Here is a 14,628-nt window from a genome sequence, read left to right on the forward strand (position 1 = left end):
ATTGACTAATGATTATCTCGTTCACTGGCTGTTAGTTAGTTGTGACGTTTGATGATTACTTGACATCTTATGTGTAAGCAGTGATAAGTAAGAATATATGAAATTTTATAATACATTTTTTAATAATACTTCTTCATCCCATTCACTCCTCTTCTTTCCATTGCTTTGCTTACAAACCTTAGTGCAAATTTTGCTTTGTTATTGCTAAATGTGTAAATTAATAACTGTTTTCCATGTCAAGTTAAAAAGATGATACAAGTCTGTGTCAGTGTTGCAAAAAAGTGAGTTTTTGGAGGTTGAAGTTCTGATTGTGTCTCAGACACAGACAACAAACACCAAAGTGCTTTTGCTTTTTTTATTGTAATTTTCTGATGCAATGTGTTTTGAACAGAAGTTTTTATTATTGTTGGTTTCATCAGCACATTTAATATATTACTGCTCCCAACTACAAACTGCAGCTCAGTAAGATTACATTTTCGCTCTGCTTCCCATTTCTTCATTCCACATCCATGACAACACTCTTTCTTTTTTTTTGTAAAGCCAGTTTTAGACAACAAACTATCTGAGTGGACATTACCAGCACTCCATGTGCCATTAATGGCCTTTACTTGTGATTCTCATTTGATGCCTGACCTTGAATCAAGTCAAATAATTAACTCCACCAAAACTGGTTTCTAAATAAGTTCAGCAAAAACTATGAAGACAGAGTTCTGCTGTCAGGTGTAGCTTCAATATGTCATAACTTAAAAAAAATGTTAATCCACTTTGAATGTGGTCTAAGGAGCGTGGAAAGAAAGCAACCTTTTCCCTGTGTGTGGGACAACTCCCACTAGGGTATAAATACCTGGGACTCTCCACCATTTGGTTTTAGAAGACCAAAGAAGCTTCTCAGATGAGAGGTGAAACCTCTTTAAAAAAATTAAAGGAGTCCAGCTGCTTTCTTTCCTGGATGACTGAGAGCCTACACAGACACACTTTGACTGTCTTGTTGTAGATCCAACTTTGAGGCCCATTTGCAGCCATCATCACTCCATGGGCGAATTGATCTTGTTAGCACATCTGCAACCTGGGTCAAATGGTTTTAGTTTGGGTTTGATTATAGTTTTACATCTGCCTCCACAAAAATGTACGCACCCTATCATTGTATTTTTGTTCTCAGAAATTAGTAAAGTTTATTCCATTGAAGAAATGACAAAAACTTGAAGATTTATTCAAGAAGATCTATTACCTTTTTCACAAAAAAAATCACAGTGTGGCTTTTATGGTCTGTATTTACTAAAACTGCCAGTTGAGGACCTGTGAGTCACCTGTACTTGTCCTTTTATTCACGCTGTTCAATGAAATGTTATTTTTTTCTCCATATATTTGTCTTTCTTGGCCGTGTTTGGACTGTAATCAGCTGCACAAAGACTGATACTTCAGATTAGTGGCTATAAAAACAGTCGGTGCTTGAGACTCTTGCAGTCATGTGAATAATAAGTTTTCACAGAACTCTACGCAGTCCTGGCAGAAATAAACAAAACAAGAGGTATATCTTAGACTCAGATTGTTCTGATTGTTTGGGGTTCCCAGGAGAAAGCTTCTTCTCTCTAAAATGAACATGGCAACAAGGCTTAAATTTGAAAAGCTGCATCTCAATAAACCACAAGAATGCTGGAACAATGTCAGATGACACCAAAGTGGAGGTCTTTGTCCACAATGCATAACACCACATTTGGAGGAAACCAAACACAGCATATCAGCACAAACAGCTCATAACAGCTATCAAGCACAGTGGTGGAGGGGTGATGATTTGGGCTTGTTTTACAGCCACAGGATCTTTACAATATTTTGAACTGAACAAGAAGTCAGACATACAACAGAGCGGCTGAAAAATAAAAGAAACAAGTTGTTGCAATAGTCCAGTCAGACCTCAACCCGATTACAATGCTGTGGTGGGGCCGTATGAGAGCTGTTCATGAACACCTGAACTTATTTTATACACTGGTGCTATATGAAATTTGTGTTTTTAGAGCTACCTTGTGCTGCTTTGCACAAAAGGGAAAGGAAACAAAGTTTGGGGATTTTTTTGTTTTGTCTTTTTTACACTAAACCCATCTTTTTTCTCCAGGGAGATGGAGCCAGACGCTGAGGAGGACAGCCTTACCTGCAGTCCTCAGCAGCCTACAGAGGATGCTGACAACCAGAAGAACTCGACTAGGGCCAGCCAGGCTGGCCTCAACAGCAATGCTATCCACATTCCTGTCACCATCACTGCCCCGCCTGGAGAAACAACCATCATACCCAGTGAGCATAGCGTGTTACTGAGACGGGAGGTGGGGAAGGATAGGGAGGTTAAACATATTTGTGTTATATTAGCTACTTATCACTTTGTTGCAAAGTTAAATCAAAAGTCACCACATCTCGTGATTAGCAAAGAATCAGATGAGTGAGTAGACTTTTATCACACATATAAAAGCAGCCAAATATCCTAAAATACAAAATGAGTTGTCAAACAGCACAGTTTTATATCAGCTGACGATGAAGCCCACACGCTGTGAAAAAATCTACTGCTTGTGTTTGGATGACTTTTTTTTTTTTTTTTACCTTTTTTAATCTGAAGGAGGAAAAAAGAATATTTAACTTTTTTATTCAGAAATACTGCATCTCTTCAAGGTGTCTGTAAAAGTATGTGTACTTGTTTGCGAGCTAAGTTAATATTCTTCCATGTGCGAAAAACAGTTTTTCATAACATAGCTGTCACACTTAGTCTTGACCCTGCAACCACGATCTTATGAGAAATGTCTAATTAGTGAAATGATGTGTTGTATATTTCTGTGAAGCGCAGCTATAAAATGCCCAAAGAAACTAAAAGCCTGCATTTAACATCCAAAGAAAATACCTCACTTGTTACGGTCTGTGCTTCTTTGAGCTAAATGAGCGTATTTGTTTTTGCACATCAGTGAACAACATCGACTGTGACAACCTCCAGCTCAGTGAGGAGAAGAAAGATCTGGAAGAGGACGAGGCAGCTAATGGGCCTCGGCAGATCCTTCCCTACAGCTCAATGTTCATCTTTAGCCAAACAAACCCGTAAGTTACAACTGCGCGGTGACTCAGCGGACTGGCGTGGGATTAGCATAAACAGCATATTGAGAATTAAAAGCTTTAAATGATTTCATTCAGACTCCTCTTTAAAGCACTGAAACAGTCAGTGGTTTACTTATGTCTGACTCTTTAGTGGTTAATAACGAATCACCGTTATTCTTACTTGTCATGCTTAAATAAATCCTTTCTCTTTGGGATATTTCATGCCTCACCTACACACAAAGGCAACAGTCACTCCCAGAAGTGGAGCTCTGGGTGTAGCTTCAATTTGGAGTCATTTTCTCTGTGAGGACCTGTAAAGAATCTATGCTTCTTAAAGGCAGTTTGGAGTTTATGGGCTTTTAGTGACTCAGTTAAACTCCCGCATACAAGACATACAAGACATTATACTCCACAGTTACTGGACTGAAAGCCAATCGGTGAGCTCCACTTTTTAATGAAGGCTGAAATATTGATAAAGAGCCTGTACGCAATTATTTTAGCATCCTAGATATCCAGTTAGGTCGCTTAGAAAGATTCTAGACAGATAAGTAAGGTGCTCACAAGGTAAATTCAGACAGAAAGCTAAATATTGGGGCAATCACATTATAAATGAATTTAAAGTAAAACTGAAACAGAGTTTTTGGAGCAACTGCAAATATACAGTACTGTGCAGAATTCTTGAACCATCCCTCATTTGTTTTAATTTTGCTTCCAGGGAGCCAGAGCGTCTTGCAATTTCTTTTAAAGTGGTCACGGACTATAGTTTTCCAGGCTTTCAAAAGGTCTTTCAAAGCTTTTCTTTGGACATTTGCTGCTTTTTGGATCCTTTTCTCTTTACCCAATTAGTATAAAGAAGGTGGCACCAAAAAATTTGAGGCCATTGGATGCTCAAGTGGTCTCTTATATACAAGTGAGCTAAAGCGTGGGATAGTTGAACATTTCAGCCTTTTAAGATTTAAGACAAGAATTGAATCATAGTCAGAAGCAGTGACCATAGCATAAAATGCAGATGCTATAGTAATGCTAATGCTATAAATAAAAAAATAAATCTAAATAGTAATGCTATAAATACGCAGATGCTCTATAGCTCTGTGAACTCAGCTGACGATGAATACGTCATAGTTCAGCGGCAGATTCATGCCCACCTTCATGTATTGTTTTGGATATGCGTTTGTCCACGGCCTGTTATGGAAGGATGTCACCTGAAAGCACCTTGTGAGCTGTCACTGCTGAGCGTGTAGTACATTTGCTCGTGTTTGTGCGTGTGTGTGTTTATATGTTTGTGGTCTTGTGCAGGGTGCGACGGCTGTGTCACTATGTGGTCAACCTACGCTACTTTGAAATGTGCATCCTGACGGTCATTACCATGAGCAGCATCGCCCTGGCAGCTGAGGACCCCGTGCAAGCCAATGCGACGCGCAACGACGTGAGTCAGGCCTACACGAAGACTTCATAAATAAACATCTGAAAGTACACAACAAACACACTTGTTGTCAGACAGATAAACACACATGGACAAGTATGTGCATGAAAATACGCAGGCTAGCACAGGCCGGATGAGGATTCACACATAAACACGTCTCATTTGGGCTGACTGACTGATTCATTTGGACCGATTGAGAAGTTCTTCCTAACAGGATCTGACAGTTTACCCATGTTGAGGAATGAGTGGTAGGAGGCACAAAAACAAACTTTTAATCATTTCTTGGTGAAATAACTGATTCACAAGTGGTTCAGAGCCAAAAATCCAGTAACTATCCTGTTTTTGTATTCTTTACATCCCTGTGTGGTATGTTAGCCCATGCTGGGAATAAAGATGATTTTTTTGTTTTGTTTTGACAGACGAGCACAGCTAATTAGTATTGTAGTCAGGGGTGCAGAGGAAAACTGTGTGTGTGTGTGTGAGTGTTGTTTACTTTTTGGTGAGTGTGTCCGCCGGTTGTGTTGTGTTAAGGTAATGTGTATCTATGCAGAAGAGCGCAAAGCTGACAGAGTTTGCGATCTTTGGCAGGACATAGGACCGCGTTGTGCATATCTGGTCCATTCTTACACACACACACACACACACCCTTTCAAAGAGTCTTACACTGAAAGCATCTGTCGCTGGGTCTGTTAGTGAGTCATTTTAAAGGATATTTCCTTATTGCTTAACTTTTTGCAGGTTCTCAAGTACCTGGATTATGTCTTCACTGGAGTCTTCACTTTTGAGATGGTGATTAAGGTGAGAAGGATGGAATAATCAAGGTATATTTTCATTTGAGCCGCATTAGCTATGAAAACCTGCTGTGCAAGATTCTGGTAATTTTCAAGTCAAACGTCTACAATTCTGTGGTGTGCTAAATGTAAAGATTCCCTTAATCAACACTCAACAAAGCTAAAAAAAAAAAAACACAATCACAAAGTAATAAAACTACACTGACACTTTCTCCAAAAATATTGCATTAGTATAATACTTGATAGATGCCTTGATCACTAAAATACAGAAAACTATTTGATGTAAACTGGCTCACAGATTTCTCCATAATAATTAGTCCAATTAGGAAGCAGCAGGAATAGTTTCATGACAGGCATTAATTTCTATCAGCTTGAAGATACTGTCCTTTTCTGGATATATGCACTGTTTATTTATATAGCATAAGATATATAGAAATCTGTCTGGTTTTCTTTATCTAATAAGGATTTGTTTCTTAATGAGCTTTTGTCATTTTTAACCAAATTTAGCTTGTTAGACTTATTTTTACTTTATGCTTTTGACCTCCTTATAACCACATCTGAGCTTTAATGAAAAGGCCAGCAAACTGTGGATAGCATGTCACTGACATTACTAATTGGCTTTGTGGCTTTATGTGGAGATAACACTCCATCCTAATGTGTCTAATTTAATTCTGCAATTCCATCACTCTCTGCGACTCCAGATGATTGACCTGGGACTGCTTCTCCACCCTGGCTCTTATTTCCGTGACCTGTGGAATATTCTGGACTTCATCGTGGTCAGCGGAGCTCTGGTGGCCTTTGCCTGCTCGTGAGTCAACTTTCCCTTGAATTTTTTTCTGTTCATTATTTTATCATCCCAGCAGCGCTTGAATATAATGTACGCCAACCACATAACAAGATGTGGAAACCATCATCATTAAAACGCCAAATGGTTTGTTTTGTTGCCTTCTCTCCACTATCCATCAGTGAAGTGGACGAGCATTATGAATTTTAATGTGCTCGTCTTATTGTTTTCCCATGAATTCCAAGAATTTTGTGTTGCCCGGCGGTTATTTTGCTGCCATGACTATGTCAAACGCTGCTTTCATTGTTACATAAAGTCTTCACAGCCCCTCCCTGCTAGTTGGCTAATAGGTCATGCACAATTTGGCTGATAGGTTTAAGGTTCAGGTGGAGACAGAAGGACTGGATTTTCCCATGACTGTCGGACTCTAGCTGCCATCTAGTTGGTACTTTGGATTTAATACCTTATACAGAATCTGCTTATGAATATTATTTTTCTTTTTAGTAGAGTAGAAGTTCAAACATAGTATGGATCATAGACTGTATATAAAACACTGCATCAACTTATTTACATTGTGCATGATTTAGGTATGAATGAGTTTAGCAAAGGTAACAATGTTTCCACACATCTTTTCTATACATTCTGTAAAATGTTTATGATGTCATTTGCTAGTTTTAAGTCTTATTTAATATGGTCAGGTATTTATTTTAAATATATGGTGACATTTATAGCTGGATTGATGATAAAGAAGGGCATTACCACCTTGTCATAGACAATTAACTAGAATGATGACCAAAATGCTCATGTTTAGGCTTCAAAACAATGGCGTAAACCATTAGGTGATAACATGGTGACCATGTTTTGTCCATTTTTTATATACAGTCAATGGTATGGGCAACCGCACTCTTTACAGTGTTGTGAGAAAGTATTTGCCCCCTTCCTGATTTCCTAATTTTTGCACATTTGTACGTTTCAGATAATCAAACACATTTTAATTGCAAATAACCACAGGTAAATACAAAATTCATTTTTCAGTTTTTTCAGATGACGATTTCATTTATGAATGGGAAAGTTATCCAAACCTACCTGGCCCTATGTGAAAAAGTAACCTGAAATCAAGTGTTTACGATACCTGGCAATGAGTTTTTCATTCGCTGTGGAGGAATTTTGGCTCACTCTTCTTTGCTGAATTGTTTTGATTCAGCCACTTTGGAGGGTTTTTGAGCATGAACGGCCTGTTTAATGTCACGCCAAAGCACATCAATTTGATTGAAGTCCAGACTTTGACTAGGCCACTCCAAAACCTCCTTTTTTTGTCTGGATTTTTTTGAGCCATTCAGATGTGGACTCACTGAATATCCCAAGTTAACTTGAGTTACAAGTTTTGTCTCGTCAGTCCACAGAATATTTTGTCAAAACTCTTGGAGACCATCAAGATGTTTTCTGGCAAATGTGAGATGAGCTTTTGTGTTCTTGTTGGCTAGCAGTGGTTTTCTCCTTGAACACTCCCATGGGTTTTTCCCAGTCTCTTTCTTATTGTTAAATTATGAACTCTGACCTTAACTGAGGCAAGTGAGTCCTGCTGTTCTTTAGATGTTGTTCTGGGTTGTTTTGTGGCCTCCTTGATAAGTCATCAATGCACTCTTGAAGTAATTTTGATAGGCTGGTCACTCCAGGGAAGGTTCACCACTGTTATTAGTTTTCTCCATTTGTGGATAATGGGTGTCAGCGCGATTCGCTGGAGCTCCAAAGCCTTAGAAATGGCTTTGTGACCCATTCCAGAGTTATAGATGTCAATGACTTTGTTTCTCAGCTGTTTCTTTCAACTGTGCCACGATGTGATGTGGTTAATCACAGAAAGATTCATGATTTAACAAGCGGGGCACTCACTTTTTCACATAGAGCCAGTTAGGTTTGGATAGCTTTTTTCCCATTAATCAATGAAATAATAGTAATGTAAAAACAAAATTTTGCATTTATGTGGGTTATCTTTATTTAATACAAAAATTTAGGTAAAAGAAGAAACTCTGGAAAGGGGCCAGATTTTTTTTTTATTGTATAACCTGCCCTTAGATACTGTGGTGTAAGTCAAAATTAAATCCCCACTTGCACTGTATCCTCAGTGGAACTGACTCCGTATTGGTGAGCATTCTTACTGGTATCAGTAGCAGACTTATTCTTGTTACCTGTATTTCAGTATATCTCAGTATACAACTGGTTTGGAAATGATGTAAATAAATGTTTTCCAAAGCCAGAGGAGTTCTGGGTCTCTTGAGAAAGCTGGTGATCACACATTTTGTTTTGAACAATGTTTTCAGGGTTTTTTGCCACTATTTCACACACTGACTGAAACTCTCCACAGTTGCCTGTCACCTGTGTGTTTTTCTTTGTAACGCTTTCTGTCTCTGATTTCTCTTTTTCCTTTTTTTTTTTTGTCTTTTGCCAGCTGTAGGTTGATGCTTGTCTCTGTCTTTTATCTGTTGCTGACTCTTTCTCTGTATTCTCTCTGTCACTTTTTCTCTTTCTTCTTTGTTTTCTGGCTTGGATTGCTTTCAGGAGCCTTATGGGGTAATGCCTGCTCTTTCTGTCAGTCTGTCTGTTTATTCATGTGCATATCTGCCCGTTTGAATCAGTTTTTCTCCACCTTAGCTTGTGGTATTTACAGCAAGGTGTTTTTTTTGTCTTCTCACAGCTAAATGTTTTGCACAAATGTCATATTTTGTTACTTTCTATTCTTATCATCGCCACCACAGTCACGATTAAAGACATTGCATTTCCTCTGTTTGTGTTATGTAACTATGTTTGTGTTACATCTGTATTCAGGTTACATAAGAGCAATTACCCATTTTCCATTTATTGGACATATTTTATGTGTATCAGCCGCAACAACGTACACAGTGCACAGTGGGGCAGTGCTGAGAGTGAACAAAACACTGTTTCAAAAACATATCACATTTGAGCTTTCATAGGGTGATTCAGATCATTATAAACACAAAGAAACCGAATGATGCTGCTTATAATAACAATGCAAATAAATAAAAGAGCTAAATAAAAACTATTAAACAGAGTGAATGATATATGAAGGATTTACTTACCAATAATGCACAGTTAATGATATTCAGGAGTTCAGATTGAACCCCTTCATCCCTCCATTCAGCTTTCACTTCCTGTCTGGCATTTTGTTTCTCTCGTCAGCTCTGTAATCAACTCTCATTCACACCAATCAACCATGTAAGAGGCTCCATTCGCAGCGCCAGGTCTAATGGATAGATGTGATGCCTGACAACCTACATTTTATTTTTATTTAGATCTTATTTTCATACTTAATCTAAACACAGGAAAAAGGAAGGCAAGTTGTAAACCTCTTACGTGAACTGTCTGTTTTGAAACATCCAGCACAGTTATTGCTTTGAGTTTTTGCAGGCGCTTACTTTAGGATCAATGTCTAAATATAAAACGATTTTATATATTAATATTGTGTTTCAACTGAAAGGTCAAAATTTATTTAAAAACTGTGATAACTTTTTGACCGATCCAATTCAAAGTTGTTAATCCACACTAATTTTTCTGTTACAATTTTTTTTCATGGAAATTTATAGTTTGAAAATGATTTTTAATCTCACTTAAAAAGCTGTGTTTTGTCGTAAAGAAGCAGCCGTCAGTGAAGAAGACAAACTCGAGGTCTTTATGTGTCCATAGTGTAAAACCTGACCTGTAACAACTTTAGGAAAATTAGGCACCGAACATTATTTCTAATGGCCAGCAAGTGGCGACTCCTTTGGTTCCAAAAATAAGTGCAGCTATATTGAAGGTTATGAGAAAATGAATGTATTCCTTGCGTGATCTGTGACCTTAATGAACATTTTCTTGATGAGATTAAGCTCTCAATTGCTTGTTTTTAGTCTTATTTAATACAGTATGATGTTAATTTTGAAAATTATGGTATTCACTATTAGTAAAAAGGACAATAAAGCTTTAGTAATTGAATAATTACTAGTTTTTGAGCGAGAGGTGCTCAGCTTTCAGACAGGTCCACAGCTTGTTTATCACTTTCAAGCGAGATGGCTACGGCAAAACCGCTCTGCTTGAGGCTTCAAAACAGCAGTCCACAAACTAATGGGTGATGGATGAACAGTGATACTGTTGCTACATTCGTCTTTTATATACAATTCATAGAGAGCAAACTAACATGTAGCCACTAATCAGTCCCAGCTTAAAATTGATAAAACTGTCAAACAAATCATTCACAGAAAATGTAAAACTCAAAGACACATATTTACAAAATGTTTTTATTTGCTTCAGAAATGGTAAAATGCAAATGTCAGTACAACATTCTGTAACATTATTACCTTTATTATTATTTTGCATTTTATACAAATTTTCTAAAATATTTTCCGCAGCAGTAGTAATGCACCACATGATCAGAGTATATATAGCTGCAGATCCGCATTGGCGTCTTGGCTCCATACCCATGATCTTCAGCATACTAAAAAACTGCAATGTAACAGAATTACTGTAGGACCGTGTTTCTTAACTCCAGGGTTTATGCAGTCAGTCATGACATTATAATCATCTTCATGTCATCAATTTGATTTTCCCTCATATTCAGTATCCACAAACACTATTTCTTCCAAATATTTCATCCAGCTTATCTTGCTTTAAAAGGGTGTTTACTTTAAATTTACTTAAAAGTCACTTTTTTGTCTCTTATCTTTGTTTTCCTTTGATGTGTTTTGAAGTTTGAACCACCAAAATTGTCACTATATCTTCACGCCTGGGTGATATCTGTGTAAAGTGTTTATTTTGCTCTGTCTTGCTTTACATGCTGCTGTCTGTCTTTGTGTATTGTCTGCGTGCATATGCTTATCATTTCTTTTCCCCATCAGATCGCAACAAAGCGTGGCCAGGTGGGAATTGTCAGTATCTACTTTTTTTCTTTTTAACCCCTCGTACCCTTTTACCCTCCACCTGTGAAACACAGAACATTCCTCTTATCAGCCTCCGAGGTTTACGTTGTCGCACTTCATCCCAAAGTGCTTGGGATGTGACTCCCTTCCCTCCTCGCTTTCCCTCCCTTTTATAAACCTTTTCTCCTGTCCCAGTATTGGGACATCAAGACAAAAAGGAAATATTGGGAGCTCTCCCTCATAGCTTTCAGAAGTTAATCAACACACAGATGGGGATTTGGGCTGCAGGAGTCTGAAACTCAGGTTATCAGTTGTATCAAAGCTTAAGTCCTTACCTATCCTATCAGTTTTCTCTTTTAATCATGACTAAAGTCAATTTTATCGGTTAAATATCCAAGAGATTACCAACCTCCACCTTCATCTCTTCTTCTTTATGCCTATGGAATTAGAGGGCAGCCAATAAAGGATTATAGCTTCTCTCATGAATTCACCTTAAATAATTTTTTAAATTTGTTCCTCACAGCCTGTCGTGTTTGTAAGGAAAATCACAACAGACATCTGTTTTTCTCTGTTAAAAGAGAGTTTTTGCTTTGTTAATATTTGTTTTTGAAAAAGACAGAATTTTAGAGTATGCCATATTTTTAACCTTTTAAAAATGTTTCTGAATAAATGGAAGCAGCGATCGTGCTACACTGGGTGAAGAGTGTGTTAACAGTGTCCTCTTGCAATGTTGTAGATTTTAAAATACTCCCATTAGTAGAAAGCAAAAAGGAAAATGGAGAAAATATGCAAACCAGCTGCTGCTTATGCACTAGAGGCTCTAAATGAACACTAGAAAGGCTGACCTACGATATGGATTGTGTTGGAGATATTTTTTAAAATGTGATTTTTGACCCTCATTTTCAGCTTTTGCTAATAGTCAAAGAAAACCTTCACTATTACCATTAAAAATGGGAAATAATAAGCCAAACATACATTATACAAAATTCCTCAAGAACTTTGAGTCCTCTGTAAATTTTGAAACAGATAGCAGGAGCTTTGCGCATCCGATTTTGCTGATGCAGCTTTAGACGTCAGATGTTATGTGTCTGAACAGGAAATCTTCTCTTTCATGAGCGAGCAGCGGCTACACAAGTTCAGCTACTCCAGATGACCTCATATGTGTGGGTGCTGAATACGTTGCAATCACCGCTGATGTGTGGTGCATCGACATGAACACACAAACTCCCCGCCCGTGCCCAACTCATGCTCACATTTCATCTTCCTCCCCCCCGTGGCGCTTCTGAAAGCTATTGGGAGACTGTTCTTGCCATCTCAATGTGTTGAGGTCCTTAAAAAGCAGGACTGGCATTGACTTTGCAAATTGCATGCCAGAGTATCCAAGTTATCCAAGCATGAGAGCCGCATGCCGTTTTGTTAGATTTTTTTATTGAGAATTTGAAAGGCCCCTAGAGCCAGAATATTTTGGAACCATGCTTCTTTCCGGTTTGAGTTCTGTCCTTCCCTCGCCAGTCACCACATATTAAAAAAATAGCTATGTTCATTATTCTGGTGGGTTTCTCTGAGTCCCCTAGTCCCTAATAACAATCCTTTCTTTTTAATGAGACCCTGTAAAGCGCTGACATACTGACCTGGGTCTGTGCGAGTGTGTCTGTGCTTGTCCAGCTACCTTAATGAGAACCATTTTCACTTTGTTCTTGCTCTGATGCTCCCAATCTGTAGAGGAACTTTTTGTCCTGTCCTCACTTCTCCAAAGGTCTTTTAAGGCTGGGTTTTAGGGTTACTGAGAGGTTTAGACACAGTTAGGGTGGTTAAAATAGGTAAGCACACTATGAGCCGGGTAAGGTATTGAAGAAAGCATTACTGTATGTTAAAACTTTGTAGCTTTGTTTCTACATTTTGTTTTTGTTTGCCTGTATCTTATTTTTATTCTTGCTGCAAGACTAATTCTAATGTGCCAAGAGGCTAGCCTCCAGGTAATGACCCATAAAGAAGACACAAGAGGAAAGGATTGTTATTGGTGTCAAAGGTCAGGGGAGAATGGCCACACTGCTTCCAGCTTATAGAAAAGAAAGAGTAACACAAATATCCAGTTGTTACAACCAAGCAATGCAGAACAAGTTGATCCTTAAAGTACATGGGCTCCATGAGCAGAAGAACGCACCGCGGTAAATATAGTCTCAGGAAACTGAGACTATAGTTCACCAAAATTTGACAACAGAAGATTAGAAAAATGATGTTGCAACATGTTGTAAACGTTGTTACGACAGATAGTAGGGGGGATTCGGTGTAAACGACATGAAAGCATGGATCCATCTTGCCTTGTATCCAAATGTTAGGCCGCTGGTGGTGTAACGGTGTAGGGGGATATTTTCTTGGTACATTTTTTTTTACACTTTACCAATTAAAGACCACAGCCTACCCGAGTAATTTTGCTGACATTGTCCATGCCTTCTTGAGCACAGTGGTCAACAGGATAACACTCCATGTCACGAAACTCACATCATCTCAAACTGGTTTCTTGAACATTACACTGTACTGTACTCAAGTGGTCCTCTACAGCCACCAGATTACAATCCAGTAGAGCATCTTTGGGATGTGGTAGAACAGGAAATATGCATGATGGATATACAGTTGACATCCACAATGCCTGTTAATTAAAACTCCTTCACACTCACACTATCCTTGGCCAGAGTCACTCAGTGAATGATGGCTCAACTGTATGTCATTACCATGACGGCTAGTTTTTAAACCCCCACGCTTACTTCCCATAATTAGTGATCAAAACGTGCAACGTCTGCAGTGACAGCAGTGGTTCCTGCAAAGAAACTGCCTCCTGCACCTGCGGCAGTTTCTTTGTGCATTTACTGTAAAAATGCAGGATGATTATGTGTGTTATTAAACAGAAACAACGATAGTTTGTATTGTGGAAGAAGCATCCAAGGAAGCAATACCTGAAACAATTCACTACCAGACATAGTCCTTCAATGAAAACTTGAAGTATGAAATGAAAGGGGTGTAATTTCACTGTTGTGTGAATAGCTTTTGTTGTGGATTTTGAAGATGGAAAAAACAGACCAAAGGAAAGATTAAAGGAAAAGAAAACAAGAACAAAGGGAATGAAAATGGAAAGAGGCTTAAAAAGGGGTTGGGAAGAAAATACATTATAACAGGAAACAGAAAAATAAACAGAAAATACACTGAAGCATGTAAGAAACAAACAAAAATGAAGGTCAGAATCTTCAAAGAAAGGAAATATTGAATGTCAGGAAGGTTGTACCAGAAGTAAGCAGTGAAAAGGTGTGGAGGGAAGGGATGACTGAATGATGGAATGAAGAAGTGGAGGAAGGGCAATAAGGAAAAAGGAAAAGGATTAATAAAGGAAGGCAGGAAAGAAAGGAAGTGGTTATAGAAACATGAACAGGAGGATGGGAAAAGATAATAGAAGGAAGTAAGGTTAGAAGGAAGGGAAAAATAAAGATGGAAAGATAGAATAAGGAAAAGAAAGAATTAAGAAGGCTGGGGATGGGATACAACAAGGGGGAGAGAAGAAAGGGAGGGAGGAAGGAAAAGAAAAAAGTGATGAAAAGAAGGATAAGAGGTTTGGAAGAAAGAAAGGGCAGCAGGTTTCAGGGAAACAAGGAACCAGGGGTG

At 38.3% G+C, this 14,628-nt stretch overlaps 1 protein-coding gene across 1 annotated transcript in view; it reads left to right on the top strand.

Annotated features, from left to right (window-relative positions):
- cacna1bb (calcium channel, voltage-dependent, N type, alpha 1B subunit, b) overlaps positions 1-14,628 on the top strand; it is a 207,017-nt gene that overhangs the window by 146,180 nt on the left and 46,209 nt on the right. Inside the window, exons 22-26 of the mRNA XM_039614707.1 lie at positions 2,111-2,286; positions 2,943-3,072; positions 4,366-4,495; positions 5,231-5,290; positions 5,985-6,091. Of these exons, the coding sequence (XP_039470641.1) occupies positions 2,111-2,286; positions 2,943-3,072; positions 4,366-4,495; positions 5,231-5,290; positions 5,985-6,091 (603 nt within the window). The remainder of the gene's footprint in view (positions 1-2,110; positions 2,287-2,942; positions 3,073-4,365; positions 4,496-5,230; positions 5,291-5,984; positions 6,092-14,628) is intronic.

The sequence above is a fragment of the Oreochromis aureus genome, linkage group 7, assembly GCF_013358895.1.
Source record: "Oreochromis aureus strain Israel breed Guangdong linkage group 7, ZZ_aureus, whole genome shotgun sequence".
In the NCBI taxonomy this organism is placed as follows: Eukaryota; Metazoa; Chordata; class Actinopteri; order Cichliformes; family Cichlidae; genus Oreochromis; species Oreochromis aureus.